The 17,651-nt window shown below is 45.2% G+C and overlaps 1 protein-coding gene across 1 annotated transcript in view; it reads right to left on the bottom strand.

The window, feature by feature from the left end:
• Positions 1–17,651, bottom strand: part of HECW1 (HECT, C2 and WW domain containing E3 ubiquitin protein ligase 1) — a 381,766-nt gene that overhangs the window by 187,076 nt on the left and 177,039 nt on the right. The window contains exon 5 of the mRNA XM_034759497.1: positions 2,094–2,188. Within this exon, the coding sequence (XP_034615388.1) occupies positions 2,094–2,188 (95 nt within the window). The remainder of the gene's footprint in view (positions 1–2,093; positions 2,189–17,651) is intronic.

The following is a 17,651-nucleotide window of genomic DNA, read 5'->3' as shown; positions in this document are numbered from 1 at the left end:
GTCACCAAGTCTAAAGTACAGTCAATGGACACGTGAAGTAATGATGTCCAACTAGCATAGTAACAGCTTCCTCTTTGGGGGATCAGATTTTTTTTTTAAAAACTTTTGGTTAAATACTCTGTCAGCAGCATTTGTACTGAATACCACCTGGAAGGCTCTAAGACAATCTGCTTGGGATAGTCAGCATGTGAATATGCTAGTTGCAAACACTGTATCCAGAAGGAAACCTGTATCCAAATGTCTTTAGATGGTCATACACTCTTGTGTGATCTTCTTTTCACGCTGTGCCAAATTTAAAAAGTCTATTCATCTAAAATAAGCAGCCTCCAATGACACACTAGGATCCTGCTGAGCTCCAGAGACTAAGGGTGAAATTGTGATTCCACTGAAATCAATGGCAAAACTCCCATTGACTTCAAAGAAAGCAGAATTTCACAGAACTCTATCTCTAGTACCTATTTTACAGATAAGGTAGGCAATCTTCTCTGCTTAGGATTGCTTCTCACACTGCACTTGGGGTCTAGCCCACACTGCTGGTAAGACTCCCATTGACTTCAAAGGGAGTACTTCCTGAGCAGGGACTTCAGGAACAGAAATCACAAGCAAAACAAAACATGAGTACAAGTCTTAGACCGTGATCCTATTAGCTATTCCATGAGGGCAGAATGTCTGCATTCATGCTGCTGTAGGAGGATTGGGGCGTTCACTTGTATTGTGGCCTAGTTCATTGGCTGCTTTGTGACACTGGAACAGCACAAAGCAACTGGATCAGACTGGTGAATCTGGTCTGCTGAATTTATGTCTTAAACTTTATGTTGGTAAATTCTTTTCTCTCTTTTTCCACATTTTCTTTAAAAAAAAAATTCAGTTAACTGAAAATGCGAGAACTAGCTAGACTGATCTATTGATCTAATCTATCTGGGATCACTGGGCTCCTCAACCCCACAGTCTCTGCTGACACTAGCATTTCCAGTTCCAGCCCCAAATGTCTTTGTCTTTGAAGTAGACAGGGTGAGGGCTGTAACTTCTTTCACAACTCTGAGAAACCTATTAGTTTAAAATTAAAAAAACCCAACCCTTTCCAGACTGAATGAGCTTTTTGGTCTGTTAAGTTGCACTAGAAAGGTGTATGTGTGTTTTCAGTTCAAACAGCTGGTTTCTTTGAGTTTCCAGTTTCAGCTGCAGCTACTGCCAATTTAAAGGCATAGAAGACACAGGGGATGGGGTTGAAGTTTGAGCTGACAGTGGTGGTTTCAGCAGTGACTGGAGGTATGAGGTTCACAGGTAATGGAGAATCTACACATTACATTTTTCCTCATGCTTTTTTCTCTTTATTTGGGTGCATCAATATGGTAAGTCTATTGAAGTAAACAATGTCCAACTTGTTTGGTTGTTTTTTTCTACTTAGTATTAAGCTATTCTGTTCCATTATTATGCTTCGAACATATTATGCATGATTGTGTCACATACCATACAACAAACAGATAAGAATGTAAGAACAGATGATGTGTTACAACTTGTTGGTCTTTTTGACTCTAAGCCTGCAAAGGATCCTGGGATATGAACACAAATGATTCTGGGGCATATGGTGATGGTAGAAAATTTAAGTAGATGTTTTTGCGACCCGGATGGGAAAAGGTTGACACCTCTAGAACACAGGCCATAGCCCCTGGTATTTAAAAAAAGACAGATCATGTTTTTTTTAATCTATAATTACATTTGAAAGAAGAAACTTCATGATGTGTAAGGATGTGTGTGCTCTTTCTTTAAATCTGTAGCATAAAGTCAGTCAGGAGGGGCTGTGGAAGTACTGCATTCTCTGATTGTTACTAACTCTTATAAACTGAGTGTGTGTTACATAGTATGTGTTACTAACTCTTATACACCATGGCATGTTACATAGCTGACATTCCAGTTCCTCTCAGACTATCATAGGACTGATATCCCTTTAGTATATTCCAGAGAATTTAAGAGCAGAAAGTCATAATCAAAATTAACACAAAAATACAAAGGACAGGCAAGGAAAGCAATAAATTGCGCAATAATAGTTGGAAATAAATAATAGAGAAGCAGAAAAGGCTGGAGCAACTTACGGGAGCAGAACTGTTTTTCACCGTGACACTGGGGGTCGTAGCACGTAGTGCTCCACTCACTCCATGGTAATATTTGAAGCAGATCTTTGTTTCAGCTAAAAAAGAAAATGATTTTACATTAGAAATATTACCAGGAAGAAGTTTTATAATCTGTTACACTTGGGACGCATCATGTCCACTCATGAGGGCTAATGGGCAGATGAATCGAAGCCATTTGTCTCCATCTGATGGTCAGGCTAAGATACAGCAGCTAGCTTCAAATGCTGGTTTCCCATGTTGTCTTGCAGGAGATATAAAAGTTATTTGGTCCCTATGTTACACGAGAGATTAATCATCAACCTCCTCTGAGCAGTAGTTACCAGGTGTGTAAAAATATGTCTAAAGTCTGCAAAATGTGATAAAGATTTCCTCAAACTAAAAACAGGGGTAAACCCCTCATGATTCAGGGGCTAAGCCAACTATTAATTGATGAGGTCATGGAGAAACTTCATTTGTGGGCAGGTTATTCCATATTTGTACATTATAAGATTTCTCTGAAGCAGGCTCAAGTATCAGGGGGTAGCCGTGTTAGTCTGTATCTACAAAAACAACAAGGAGTCTGGTGGCACCTTAAAGTCTAAGGGTATGTCTACACTACGAAATTAGTTTGAATTTATAGAAGCCGGTTTTATTGAAATCGGTTGTATACAGCCGATTGTGTGTCCCCACATAAAATGCTCTAGGTGCTCTAGTCGGCGGACCGCGTCCACAGTACGAGGCTAGCGTCGACTTCCAGAGCATTGCACTATGGGTAGCTATCCCACAGCTATCCCACAGTTCCCGCAGTCTCCGCCGCCCCTTGGAATTCTGGGTTGAGATCCCAATGCCCGGATGATGCAAAACAGTGTCGCGGGCGGTTCTGGGTACATGTCGTCAGGCCCCTCCCCCCCCGTCACAGCAACGGCAGACAATAGATTCGCGCCTTTTTTACCTGGGTTACCTGTGCAGACAGCATACCACGGCAAGCATGAAGCCCGCTCAGCTCAGCTGAGCTCACCGTCACCATATGTCCTCTGGGTGCCGGCAGACATGGGACTGCATTGCTACACAGCAGCAGCTGCTAACTGCCTTTTGGCGGTAGACGGTGCAGTAGACTGGTAGCCTTCATCGGCGATCTGGGTGCTGGCAGCCGTGGGGCTGCATTGCACCAGCCCCTTGCCTTTTGGCAGTAGATGGTGTATTACGACTGTTAACCGTCCTATTACAAGTTGGGTCATCGCACATTAGCAGAGTCTTCCCCGAGCAGCAGATCGTGCAATAGGCCTGAAGACCATCATCATACACTAACTGCCAAGCGCCCAGTATTTGCTGCCAAGCACCCAGAGAGATGCCGAGGGCTATCAGTCACGCTGCACCATCGTCTTAAGATGTAAAAAATAGATTTGCTCTGTATTCACTTGCTTCCCCCTCCCTCCGTCAAATCAACGGCCTGCTAAACCCAGGGTTTTCAGTTTAATCTTTGGGGGGACCATTCTGTGTGACAGTTGTTTGTGTTTCTCCCTGATGCACAGCCACCGTTCTTGATTTTAATTCCCTGTACCTGTACGCCATGTCGTCACTCGGCCCGCCCTCCCTCCTTCCCCTAGTCCGTCAGATACTACTTTCGCGCCTTTTCTTTGAATTCTGGGTTGAGATCCCAATGCCCGGATGATGCAAAACAGTGTCGCGGGCGGTTCTGGGTACATGTCGTCAGGCCCCTCCTCCCCCGTCACAGCAACGGCAGATAATAGATTCGCGCCTTTTTACCTGGGTTACCTGTGCAGACAACATACCACGGCAAGCATGGAGCCCGCTCAGCTCAGCTGAGCTCACCGTCACCATATGTCCTCTGGGTGCCGGCAGACTGCATTGCTACACAGCAGCAGCTGCTAACTGCCTTTTGGCGGTAGACGGTGTAGCATGAGTGATAGCCGTGGGGCTGGCAGCCGTAGGGCTGCATTGCACCAGCCCCTTGCCCTTTGGTAGGCGATGGTATATTATGACTGGTACCCATCGTCGTCGTACTGGAGTGGCTGTCAATCATGGCCACCTGGGCAGACATGCTACTGTTTCGATGATGATGGCTACCAGTCGTAGTATACTATTTTCTGCCAATTGCCCAGTATTGTCTGCTAAGCACCCAGAAGAGGCCGAGGGCGATGCTGGGTGCTGGCGGACGTGGGGCTGGCAGACGTGGGGCTGCATTGCTACACAGCAGCAGCCCCTTGCCTTTGGGCAGACGATGGTATATTATGATTGGTATCCATCATCATCATACTGGAGAGGCTATCACTCATGCTGCACCGTCGGCTGCCAGCTTAAGATGTAAAAAATAGATTTGTTCTGTATTCATTTGCTTCCCCTTCCTCCGTGAAATCAACGGCCTGCTAAGCCCAGGGTTTTCAGTTTAATCTTTGGGGGGGCCATTCTGTGTGACAGTTGTTTGTGTTTCTCCCTGATGCACAGCCACCTTTCTTGATTTTAATTCCCTGTTCCTGTACCTGTACGCCATGTCGTCACTCGGCCCTCCCTCCCTCCCGCCCTCCCTCCTTCTCCTGGTCCATCAGATACTAGTTTCGCGCCTTTTTTCTGACCAGGCGCCATAGCTAGCACTGGGATCATGGAGCCCGCTCAGATCACCGCGGCAATTATGAGCACTATGAACACCACGCGCATTGTCCTGGAGTATATGCAGAGCCAGGACATGCCAAGGCGAAACCCGGACCAGCCGAGGAGGCGATTGCAGCGCGGCGAAGAGAGTGATGAGGAAATTGACATGGACATAGACCTCTCACAAGGCACAGGCCCCAGCAATGTGGAAATCATGGTGTCACTGGGGCAGGTTCATGCCGTGGAACGCCAATTCTGGGCAAGGGAAACAAGCACAGACTGGTGGGACCGCATCGTGCTGCAGGTATGGGACGATTCCCAGTGGCTGCGAAACTTTCACATGCGTAAGGGCACTTTCATGGAACTTTGTGACTTGCTTTCCCCTGCCCTGAAACGCCAGGATACCAAGATGAGAGCAGCCCTCACAGTTGAGAAGTGAGTGGCGATAGCCCTGTGGAAGCTTGCAACGCCAGACAGCTACCGGTCAGTCGGGAATCAATTTGGAGTGGGCAAATCTACGGTGGGGGCTGCTGTGATCCAATTTGCCAGGGCAATGAAAGACCTGGTGATATCAAGGGTAGTGACTCTTGGCAACGTGCAGTCAATAGTGGATGGTTTTGCTGAAATGGGATTCCCAAACTGTGGCGGGGCCATAGACGGAACCCATATCCCTATCTTGTCACCGGAGCACCAAGCCACCGACTACGTAAACCGCAAGGGGTACTTTTCAATGCTGCTGCAAGCCCTGGTGGATCACAAGGGACGTTTCACCAACATCAACGTGGGATGGCCGGGAAAGGTACATGATGCTCGCGTCTTCAGGAACTCTGCTCTGTTTCGAAAGCTGGAGGAAGGGACTTTCTTCCCGGACCAGAAAGTAACCGTTGGGGATGTTGAAATGCCTATCGTGATCCTTGGGACCCAGCCTACCCCTTAATGCCATGGCTCATGAAGCCATACACAGGCAGCCTGGACAGGAGTCAGGACCTGTTCAACTACAGGCTGAGCAAGTGCCGAATGGTGGTGGAATGTGCATTTGGACGTTTAAAAGCGCGCTGGCGCAGCTTACTGACTCGCTCAGACCTCAGCGAAAAGAATATCCCCATTGTTATTGCTGCTTGCTGTGTGCTCCACAATATCTGTGAGAGTAAGGGGGAGACCTTTATGGCGGGGTGGGAGGTTGAGGCACATCGCCTGGCCGCTGATTACGCGCAGCCAGACACCAGGGCGGTTAGAGGAGCACAGCAGGGCGCGGTGCGCATCAGAGAAGCTTTGAAAACGAGTTTTGTGACTGGCCAGGCTACTGTGTGAAACTTCTGTTTGTTTCTCCTTGATGAACCCTCCAACCCCCCCCCCCCCCCGACCCGGTTCACTCTACTTCCCTGTAAACCAATCACCCCACCCCACCCTCCCCTCCCCAATTCGAGCACCGCTTGCAGAGGCAATAAAGTCATTGTTTTTTCACATTCATGCATTCTTTATTAGTTCCTCACAGAAGTAGAGGGATAATTGCCAAGGTAGCCTGGGATGGGTGCGGGAGGAGGGATGGAAAAGGACACACTGCATTTTAAAACTTTAACTCTTGTTGAAGGCCAGCCTTCTGATGCTTGGGCGATCATCTGGGGTGGAGTGACTGGGTGGACGGAGGCCCCCCCACCGTGTTCTTGGGCGTCTTGGTGAGGAGGCTATGGAACTTGGGGAGGAGGGCTGTTGGTTACACAGGGGCTGTAGCGGCGGTCTCTGCTCCTGCTGCCTTTCCTGCAGCTCAACCATACGCTCGAGCATATCAGTTTGATGCTCCAGCAGACGGAGCATTGACTCTTGCCGTCTGTCTGCAAGCTGACGCCACCTATCGTCTTCAGCCCGCCACTTGCTCTTTTCATCCCGCCATTCAGCCCGCCACCTCTCCTCTCGTTCATATTGTGCTTTTCTCATGTCCGACATTGACTGCCTCCACGCATTCTGCTGTGCTCTATCAGCGTGGGAGGACAGCTGCAGCTCCGTGAACATATCGTCCCTCGTCCTACGTTTTCTCTTTCTAATGTTCACTAGCCTCTGCGAAGGAGAAATATTTGCAGCTGGTGGAGGAGAAGGGAGAGGTGGTTAAAAAAGACACATTTTAGAGAACAATGGGTACACTCTTTCATTACAAGGTCGCATATTTCGGCTTGCAGGCAGCCATGGTAGGCCACAGTGTTTTGGCTTTTTTAACCTTCTTAACATGCGGGAAAGGTTGCAAACAGCAGCGCATTTCCCATATCAAGGATGAATTGGGTTGTCCATTTAAAATGGGTTTTCAATGTAAAAGGAGGGGCTGCGGTTTCCCGGTTAACATGCGGCACAAACACAAGTAAACCACCCCCCCCCACACACACACACGATTATCTGTGATGATCACTTCACCCCTCCCCTCCACCGCGTGGTTAACAGCGGGGAACATTTCTGTTCAGAAGAGCAGGAACGGGCGCCTCTGAATGTCCCCTTAATAAAATCACCCCATTTCAACCAGGTGACCGTGAATTATATCACTCTCCTGAGGATAACAAAGAGAGATAAGGAATGGATATTGTCTGCATGCCAGCAAACACCGGGACCATACGCTGCCATGCTTTGTTATGCAATGATTCCAGACTACGTGCTACTGGCCTGGCGTGGTAAAGTGTCCTACCATGGCGGACGGGATAAGGCAGCCCTCCCCAGAAACCTTTTGCAAACGCTTTGGGAGTACATAAAGGAGAGCTTTCTGGAGATGTCCCTGGAGGATTTCCGCTCCATCCCTATACACGTTAACAGACTTTTCCAGTAGATGTACTGGCCGCGATTGCCAAGGCAAATTAATCATTAAACACGCTTGCTTTTAAACCATGTGTAATGTTTACAAATATTTACAAAGGTACACTCACCAGAGGTCTCCTGTGTGCCCTGAGGGTCTTGGGTGAGTTCGGGGGTTACTGGTTCCAGGTCCAGGGTCACAAACATATCCTGGCTGTTGGGGAAACCGGTTTCTCCGCTTCCTTGCTGCTGTGAGCTACCTACAGTACCTCCATCCTCATCTTCCTCGTTCCCCGAACCGTCTTCCCTGTGTGTTTCTCCAGTGAGAGAGTCATAGCACACGGTTGGGGTAGTGGTGGCTGCACCCCCTAGGATCGCATGCAGCTCCGCGTAGTAGCGGCAAGTTTGCGGCTCTGCCCCGGACCTTCCGTTTGCTTCTCTGGCTTTGTGGTAAGCTTGCCGTAGTTCCTTAATTTTCACGCGGCACTGCTGTGTGTCCCTGTTATGGCCTCGGTCCTTCATGGCCTTGAAGATCTTTTCTAATACTTTGCCATTTCTTTTACTGCTACGGAGTTCAGCTATCACTGCTTCATCTCCCCATATGGCGAGCAGATCCCGTACCTCCCGTTCGGTCCATGCTGGAGCTCTTTTGCGATCCTGGGACTCCATCACGGTTACCTGTGCTGATGAGCTCTGCGTGGTCACCTGTGCTCTCCACGCTGAGCAAACAGGAAATGAAATTCAAACATTCGCGGGTCTTTTCCTGTCTACCTGGTCAGTGCATCTGAGTTGAGAGTGCTGTCCAGAGCGGTCACAATGAAACACTGTGGGATAGCTCCCGGAGGCCAATAACGTCGAAATCCGTCCACACTACCCCAATTCCGACCCGCAAAGGCCGGTTTTATCGCTAATCCCCTCGTCGGAGGTGGTGTAAAGAAACCGGTTTAAAGGACCCTTTAAGTCGAAAGAAAGGGCTTCGTCGTGTGGACGTGTCCAGGCTTAATTCGATTTAACGCTGCTAAAGTCGACCTAAACCCGTAGTGTAGACCAGGCCTAACAGATTTATTTGGGCATAAGCTTTCGTGGGTAAAAACCTCACTTCTTCTGGTTCTAGCCACTGTCAGAGATAGGTCACTGGATTAGACAGATGACTGGTCTGACCTGGTATAACAATTCCTATGTTAAAGCATTTTTCACAAACAGTGCTAAGCTTAATCTTAATCTATTTCCATTGATTTCAATGGGATTTGGATCGGACCCTTAGAAACTTTGCTAGTACTGGCAGCATAGGGTTAGAGCATCCATTGGGCTGGAGCATCCACGGGAAAAAAATAGTGGGTGCTGAGCACTCACCGGCAGTCCCCTATCAGTGCCTCCCTCTTCCCCCAGAGCCTCCTGCCTGGTAACGGCCCTGTCGATCAGTGCCTTCCCCTCCATCACAGCGCCTCCTGCCCACCGTGGATCGGCTGTTCCATGGTGTGCAGGAGGTGCTGGGGGGGAAAGAGGGAGGGTAGGGCATGCTCAGGGAAGGGAGCGGAACGGGGCAGGAAGAGGCAGGGTGGGTGTGGGTCTTGGGGAAGGGGTGGGGTGGGGGCAGGGCCTAGGGCAGGGCTGGGAGGGAGTAACCTCCTCTCCGGCACATTAGAAAGTGGGCGCCTCTGACTGGCAGGAACATTAGCAAGCGATAATCTTCTAGGGATTAGCAGTTTACTCTTTCCATTTTTGTTGTCTCTCAGATGAATGTACTAATTAAAAGAAGCCCATCTCGACTACTGAATCAAGACATGGAAGAAAAGAAATCAGCTTCTCTTTTAATGGTTGCTGTATGATCCATCACATGATCTATTACAAGAAAATGGTACCTTCCACTCATCCTGGAGCCCAAAGGATGGCTAAATTTTCTTGTCTTCCCACTGGACCCAGATAGATACCAATATGAGCACCTTACAAATATGTTTTCACTGGACTGGAGAATACTGTGGTTATCCTCTGCCCTTCAGCAACCCCATACTGTAGTGGAATGGGCTTTTCAGGATCAGTTTTTCTTAATATCTTTTTTCCAACAATTACTTGACACAGTCCTTTCTACAGTTGTAGTTGCAGTGCTAAATGCTCAGATACAATGGTATTAAGGACCATATAAGTACACAGCTTTGTACACTGCAAGGTGCCAAAGTGGGAACAAAATAACATACTGCTTAAATCCTATCATACCTCATTCCTTCTCTGACTGTTTGGCCCAATCCGGCAAGCACTTACCACCAGGCATTGTGCTTACTGCCATGAACAGTACTTTTGAAATCAATAGAACTGCTCATATTAGCAAGCACTGTGCCTGGTAGCAAGTATTTGCAGGATCAGGCCTTTAGACTGCAAACTCTTTGGGAAACAGACCTTTTTTTCTATTTGTTCTGTACAGCGCCTTACACACTTCTGGGTCAAATTCTGCCATCTTTGTATACAGGATCCTCACTGAAGTTGTCAGGAGCTCTGTATGCTCTGAGTGCTTAGATTGCAGTGACCACAGGACCCTCTGTTGCTTTATAATAGAGATGACACCCACTTTCAAAGCATTACAGTTTCTCACCTGAACAAAGAGAAATCATTCTACCACAGATGTGTATTCAATGGCCCTAGAAACATCTCATGCCACAAACATCATATAATGGTGTCAGTGCTGTCTAGCACACAGGTACATGGGGCAAAATGGAATTCCAGTTCTGCACCAGACTGTTGGTACCTCCTCATTTAACTGTCTTGCTGCCAGCTACTGCTGCCACCTATGGGCCTCTATGGAATGCTCCTTTAAGATACCACAGTTATGAGTGCTATATACATAATACCCATATAAATAAACAATACCTAAATGACAGTGTTTTAGTGCTACCGAGGCAGCAGTGTATGCCAGTAGCCAAATGGTTTAAAGCAATACAGTTATGACAAAAGACAGGCCATGTTAACATCTGACACTCTGGCCACAGATCACTACATTGTGAGTTGTGGTTGCTCAGCATCTCTGAAAATTAGGTCCTAAGTATTTTAAACTGGGCACCAAAAAAAATCGAGACACCAAAAGTAGAAGACACTTTTGAAAATTTAGTCCTAACTAACTTGCCTGATCGACAGAAAGACTGTGGTGCAGCCAGAAAAATGAATTAGGAGTAAAATTTTCAAAAGCACCTGAATTATTCAGGAGCCTAAAATATCCCATTTTCAAAAGTGAATTAGGCCCTTAAGATCATAAGTCTCATTGAAAAGTCAATGGGATTTAGGTTCCCAAGTCACTTAAGATACATCTACACAGCAAGGAGGATCCCATGGCAGCAAGTCTCTGAGTTTGGGTCTACAGCCTGGATCTGTGCTACGGCATTAAAATTGGCTGTGTAGATATTTAGGCTTGGGCTGGAGCTCCAGCTCTGAATGCACTCCTTTCCGCAAGCTCCAGCCCGAGCCTGAACATCCACACAACTATTTTTAGTGCTGTAGAGTGAGCCTGAGCATAGACCTGAGTTCTGAGGCTCGCTGCCACAGAATCCTGCTTGCTGTCTAGACATGCCCTAAGTCAGTGGCTTTTAACCTCTCCAGACTACTGTCCCCCTTTCAGGAGTCTGATGTGTCTTGGGAACCCCAAGTTTCACCTCACTTAAAAACTACGTGCTAACAAAATCATATATAAAAATACATGAGTGTCACAGCACACTATTACCAAAAAATTGCTTACTTTCTCATTTTTACCATATACACCTCTACCCCGATATAATGCGACCCAAACACGAATTCGGATATAACACGGTAAAGCAGCGCTCCAGGGGGGCGTGGCTGTGTGCTCTGGCGGATCAAAGTAAGTTCGTTGTAACGTGGTTTCATCTATAATGCAGTAAGATTTTTTGGCTCCCGAGGACAGCGTTATATCGGGGTAGAGGTGTAATTATAAAATAAATCAGTTGGAATATAAATATTGTACTTACATTTCAGTGTATAGGATATAGAGCAGTATAAACGAGTCATTGTCTGTATGAAATTTTAGTTTGTACTGACTTCGTTAGTGCTTTTCATGTAGCCTATTGTAAAACTAGACAATTATCTAGATGAGTTGATGTACCTCCTGGAAGATCTCTGAGCACCTGCAGGGGTATGCGTACCCTTGGTTGAGAACCACTGCCTAAAGGCACTTTGAAATCTTTATCAGGGTCTTCTGACTCCTCCTATACATAGCTAGGAGACCATCCTTCCCTCTTTACATTCTTCCCTGACTACATACAGAATTCCCTCAAATTAACGATCACATCACGTATGTACCTTAGTGACTTCAAAGGCATTACTAGAGGGCTTAAAATTGACCACATCCATGTATGCAGGATTGAGGCCATAGTTTTAATAGGACAATTTTAAGAGTTAATAGACCTGCCACAGTATCCCTGACTCTTGATCATTGGAACAGCAGTGAGATAGTAATTTATGTTGAAGAGCTATCACTTATGATGTATTTGGGAGCAGTAGTTTTTATTAGAGAGTGTTAAAGTAGGGCTGAGTGTATCGCCCTGAAGAACTGCAAATCCAGACTGAATTCTCAATTTGTAATTTTCTCTACGGGATTTTTAACAGCTCAGCAGTAAAACTGATTACTTACTGAGCAGACAGCAAAAGTTGATAATATCACAATAGAACTGCCACACATACAAATAGGATACCAGTTCTACAAATTATTCAAATTTTGATTTTTCTCTCCCCTGGAGACTATTACATACAATTTGTATGGAACATCTAGAGGTAGAATAAATAAACGTTTTCTATTAGCTCATGAAAAATAATTTTCTCCAGTAGTTTGTATGAGTATGATCAGGCTTTCATGGCAGGGAACCTGGCTTTGGTTGCCTAGCATTACATTTAGTAGGCAGTCAGTTACCATATACATCGAGGATTCTGTCAAAAAATTAAAGAGACACTGTCAGGCTTAAAAGGAACTGTATACGTATAATTAGGCAGGCCAAAAAAGAATTTGAAGAGCAACTAGCCAAAGACTCAAATACTAACAGCATTTTTTTTTAAGTACAGTACATCAGAAGCAGGAAGCCTGCTAAACAATCAGTGGAGCCACTGGATGATCGAGATGCTAAAAGATCACTCATGGAAGATAAGGCCATTGCAAAGAAACTAAATGAATTCTTTGCATCAGTCTTCACTGTAAAGGATTTGAGGGAGATTCCCACACCTGAGCCATTCTTTTTAGATGACAAATTTGAGGAAATCTCTCAGATGGAGAAGGTTTTGAAACAAATTGATAAATTAAACAGTAATAAGTCACCCGGACCAGATGGTATTCACACAAGAGTTCAGAAGGAACTCAAATACGAAATTGAAGAACTAATAATTGTGGTGTGTAACCTATCACTTAAATCAGCTTCGTACCAGATGACTAGAGGATAGCTCATGTAACACCGATTTTAAAAAAAGGCTTCATAGGCAATCTTTCAATTAGAGGCCAGTAAACCTAACTTCAGTATCAGGGAAGGACAAGACATTAGAGATGGGAAAGATCTGTCAGGTCACGTAGTCCCCACCACCATCACCACTATCCTGCCAGAGTAGGATTGTTCCCAAGGGTATAATTTAATGTCCCTTCCCTTTAAAATATCATCTTTCCTTGTTGTCTTCATTCATTCCTTTAGTTTTATTTGTTAAGCTTGCCTCTTTTTCTTCCCTCAGAATTTCACTCATTTTTATAATCCTCTATTCTTCTCTTGCTCAAAGGTCATCCTGACTTCAGAAGCTTAACTTCCACTAGAAGAGCAGATTTATTCTCTTGGATATAAAAAATAATGTTGCCAAGATTAATCCGGTTTCCCCTACTAGATTATGAAACCTCCTAAACTCAATTGCTAGGAATGACTAAGCAGCAGTATTCTGCAGGGAGACAAGGAATCTCACTGTGCTTTACTATTTGGTGTTTTCATTCCTGCTTGACAGGGAAGTTTGATAGACATGAGACACTTCAACAATCTGACTGCCATTTACTCCAATGACATTTTCTGTTTCAGTTAAGCAGCAGCATTTCTAAGCATTTCTGAACATGTAGCACCTGCCAGAGAGAGGGGAAAAAGGGCAGCATCTAAAAACTAGTCATTGATGAACAATTTAATCTCTTACCAAAAGAAGTGTTGTGGCTGTTGTTGGACAGATTATGTTGTTGTATAAAATATTAATGGTATCAAAAGTGATGATAAATAGGCTGTCCCTGGGAAGTGTGGGGAGAGGGGAGGGATTGAACCTAATCAGAGATACAAAACTGAAGGAAAACAACTGTTTTATGACAAAAGCAATTCACCGTAGAAGTCCTATAAAATCAGTAAAAAGAAGAACAGGAGTACTTGTGGCACCTTAGAGACTAACAAATTTATTAGAGCATAAGCTTTCGTGGACTACAGCCCACTTCTTTGGATAAAATCAGTGCAATACACAACCTTGTAATATTATAGTTTGATCAGGTTACGGCCTTTAATTACAGCAGTCATTGCCAATGATCATTACAGTTGGAACTGTGCAGTAGCTAAGGCTCTAAAATGATGAGCTGTTACTATTTAAGAACTGCTCAGACATCAAAGTCTTTGAAAAAGATAAAAAAACAAAGGGCTAAGAGAATAAAAACTCAAGATCTAATGGCTAAATTTCTTCAATAGTCTCAGGTAACTGAGAGTTGCTGCAGCCTTTTGCAACTGTGCTGCTGGTGCAGCTAAAGAAATTTCCATTCCCTCCCCCCCATCTGTGAATGAAATGAAGAAAAAATCATATTAAATTAATATCAAACTCTGATATTATGATGTGCAAGATACACTAGTAAAATGGAGGACTTGATGGAATCTAATATTATAATTATAATGTATTCAACAGGGAAGTAAATTATAAGTGATACAGCTTTGGACAAAATGCTGTAAATTTCAACTACAGATTTTATCGCATGGGCAACCCTCTTAGGAAAAAAAAGGGGGTTGCATTCATATTGACTTCTTTTAATTTAAGTGATAAAGTGAAGAAGTAAGGCTACTGTTTCCAATCAAGCATGCTTATGATATCAAGGTAGCAAAATATCTATGAAAGAGGCAGTAAACAAAAGGAACTGAGACCAAATAGTGTGTTTATAAGGACACTTGACCACAGAGTGGAGTAATCAGAAGGGAGAAGGATCTGATAAGGAGCAGGAGTACCAGGGGCAGAACTAGGGCTGCCTGGGCAAAGAGATTGTGATGAGGAGCCGCAAAGGGAAAGTAGGATTGGAAAGATTGGAGGAGGAGGCCAGCGAGAGAGATTGGAACTGGGAGCCACTGGAGACATGGAGCATGGATGGGAGGAGTGACTGTAGGCTATGGTGAGGGAGAGACACAGATCAGAAGAACAGCGGAGAGGAGAGAATTGGGCCTGGCTAGGCAAAAAGACTAGGAACAAAGAGAGAGATGACTGGGACGAGAAGCCTGAGGAGTTGAGACTAGCACTGGCTAGCTGAGGAGAATGGTACTGGGACAAGGAATGAGGCGTGGGGAAGAGACAGGACTCAAACAGGTCCAGGTTGGAGGTGGACACACCACAATGGGTCATGCTTGGGTGGAATGAGCAGAAGAGTCTCCACCCACTAGAGCACACTCCCTCAGCAGCTTGTAGTGGATCCCTAAGATTCCTGAGTCTCGCCATTCCTCTACTGTCAGCAAATATCTTTGAAACCGATTGGCAAAGTTTCCCATCCCCCTCTAATTCTGGTCCACGGAGAACAAACACCTACACCTGCTATCAGTTTCTTTGGTAGCTGAAGTGACAGAGGTCTGTGTGCTGGATCTAAAGGTTCCAACGCTGATGATGAACCACATGGGTGTCAATATAATGCTGCATGATGGAATTTCTGATTTCAGTCTTCTCTTTTAAAAACCTAGGGAATTACACATGTGCACACATACACACAAAGTCACATTAACAAAATATTAGGATTGCAAAGTCAAGCACTCAGAAGTTAGTAAATGCCAGAATTAAGGTGGCACAAGAAAGGTGTTTTTTTCTTTCTGTATGCATTGTGATATAGTCTTTAAGATTCACAGACTGATTATTATATCCATTTGGGAGGTTTTTTTACAAAACTGTGTGTGGGAAAGGGTTGGTTTTGACAAAACATTTTGCAAAAAAAAAGTTTTGAAATTGTTGAAATGTGGTCTTTTGACATTTTTTAAAACAAAAAAGTTCAATTTTCAGGTAAAAATTACTTTTTATTTTGAAATGTATGTTAGAGTATAGTAAAAAATATAAAAAATATAGAAATTAAAAAGGATGAAATTAAAGCAAAGCATTTTGAAGTTATTATGAAACATTTTGATTGACTCAGTTCAATTTGTTTTTTTAATTTTGATTGCTTAGTGAAATTTTGAGAGATTTTTACCTGTCATCATAGAATAACAGGATTGGAAGGGACCTCAGGAGGTCATCTAGTCCGACTCCCTGCTCAAAGCAGGACCAATCTCCAGACAGATTTTTGCCCCAGATCCCTAAATGCCCCCCTCAAGGATTGAACTCACACCCCTGGGTTTAGCAGGCCAATGCTCAAACCACTGAGCTCTCCCTCCCCGCCCCCCATGATTTGGGATAGAAAATTTTTCAAAATCTCAAAAACTCTTTTAGAACAGGAAAACTATTGCCTGCCCAGCTCTAGCGAATATTTATTATTAATAAATTACTAGAATGCTAGACTCTTGTTGCCCTTCCACATGTATGCTGAAAAGCTGAAAATGCACAGGAAGCCTCTTCCTTTCCTATCACCAACAAGATAATAAAAGAACCAACCAGAAACTAAAGCAAGCATTCCTGAGTCCCAATTCAGTGCCCTATCTACTGGGTCATGTTGTCTCTCATATAAGCCATCTTTGACAAATCATGACGACTTTGAGACTCATCAGTGTGCTAACAGGAAATTAATTGAGATTCATTATTTCTCTTCTCTACAATGTCGACAGGTGGTTCAAATGGGGATAATTACAGAATGTGTATTGATAGAAATACAACACAAGTTAGTGAGTGGTTAGGTAACATGCAATTGATGTGGAGTAGGTTGCTGGTTCATATTCAGTTCAGGATGGTAGGGACTAATTGTTGTTAATACCTCAGGGCTTGTTTACACAATGAGTTACTGTGTGGCTAACTGGGGTATGTATCTACAGTGCACCAACTTGCTGTCTAGTAACATCCCATGTGGATACTGCTACAGCATGACAGTCCCAGAGTGCAATCTGGGGTACTCCTACTTGAAAGTGCAGTCACTAAGGGCTTGGCTACACTTGCGAGTTAGAGCGCATTAAAGCAGACCCGGGCGCCCTAACTCATGACGTGTCCACACTGGCAAGTCACGTAGAGTGCCCAGACTCCACGGCTGGAGCGCTCCTGGTAATCCACCTTGACGAGAAGCATAACACTTGCTGTGCTCCGGCTGGAGTGCCACGGCGCCAGTATGGACACCCTGGTCTATTAATAGGCTCTGATCGGCCTCCAGAAGTGTCCCACAATGCCTGTTCTAGCCATTATGGTCATCACTGCTCATGCCCTGCCCTCAGGTGATCAATCGTCGAACCCACCCTTTAAATTCTCTAGGAATTTTGAAAATCCCCTTCCTGTTTGCTCAGCCAGGCGTGGAGTGCTTTCAGCAAATCTTTCCAGGTGACCATGCCTCCACATGCCAGGCAATCCCAAGTATGGAGCAATGGTGAGGTGCTGGACCTCATCAGTGTTTGGGGGAAGGAAGCTGTCCAGTCCCAGCTGCAGGAATTATGATACCTTCAGGCAGATATCAAGGGACATGATAGAAAGGGGCCATGACCGGGATGCACTGCAGTGCAGGGTTAAAGTGAAGGAGCTGCAGAATGCCTTCCACAAAGCCTGTGAGGCAAACCTCCGCTCCAATGCTGCCCTTGCGACCTGTCATTTTTACAAAGAGCTGGAAGCAATACTTGGGGACAACCACACCTCCACTCCGAAGACCATCATGGACACTTCAGAGCCCAGTTCAACAAGGCAGGAGGAGGAGGAAAGCGGGTGCGAGGGTGCTGAGGAGGAGGAAGACAGCCCGGCATTCCTAGATGCATGCATCCAGGAGCTGTTCTCAAGCCAGGAGGAAGGTAGCCAGTCGCAGTA

Source organism: Trachemys scripta, chromosome 2, assembly GCF_013100865.1.
Source record: "Trachemys scripta elegans isolate TJP31775 chromosome 2, CAS_Tse_1.0, whole genome shotgun sequence".
Classification (NCBI taxonomy): domain Eukaryota; kingdom Metazoa; phylum Chordata; order Testudines; family Emydidae; genus Trachemys; species Trachemys scripta.
Note: the sequence above shows the minus strand (reverse complement) of the source record. Positions and strands in the feature narration are given on the sequence as shown.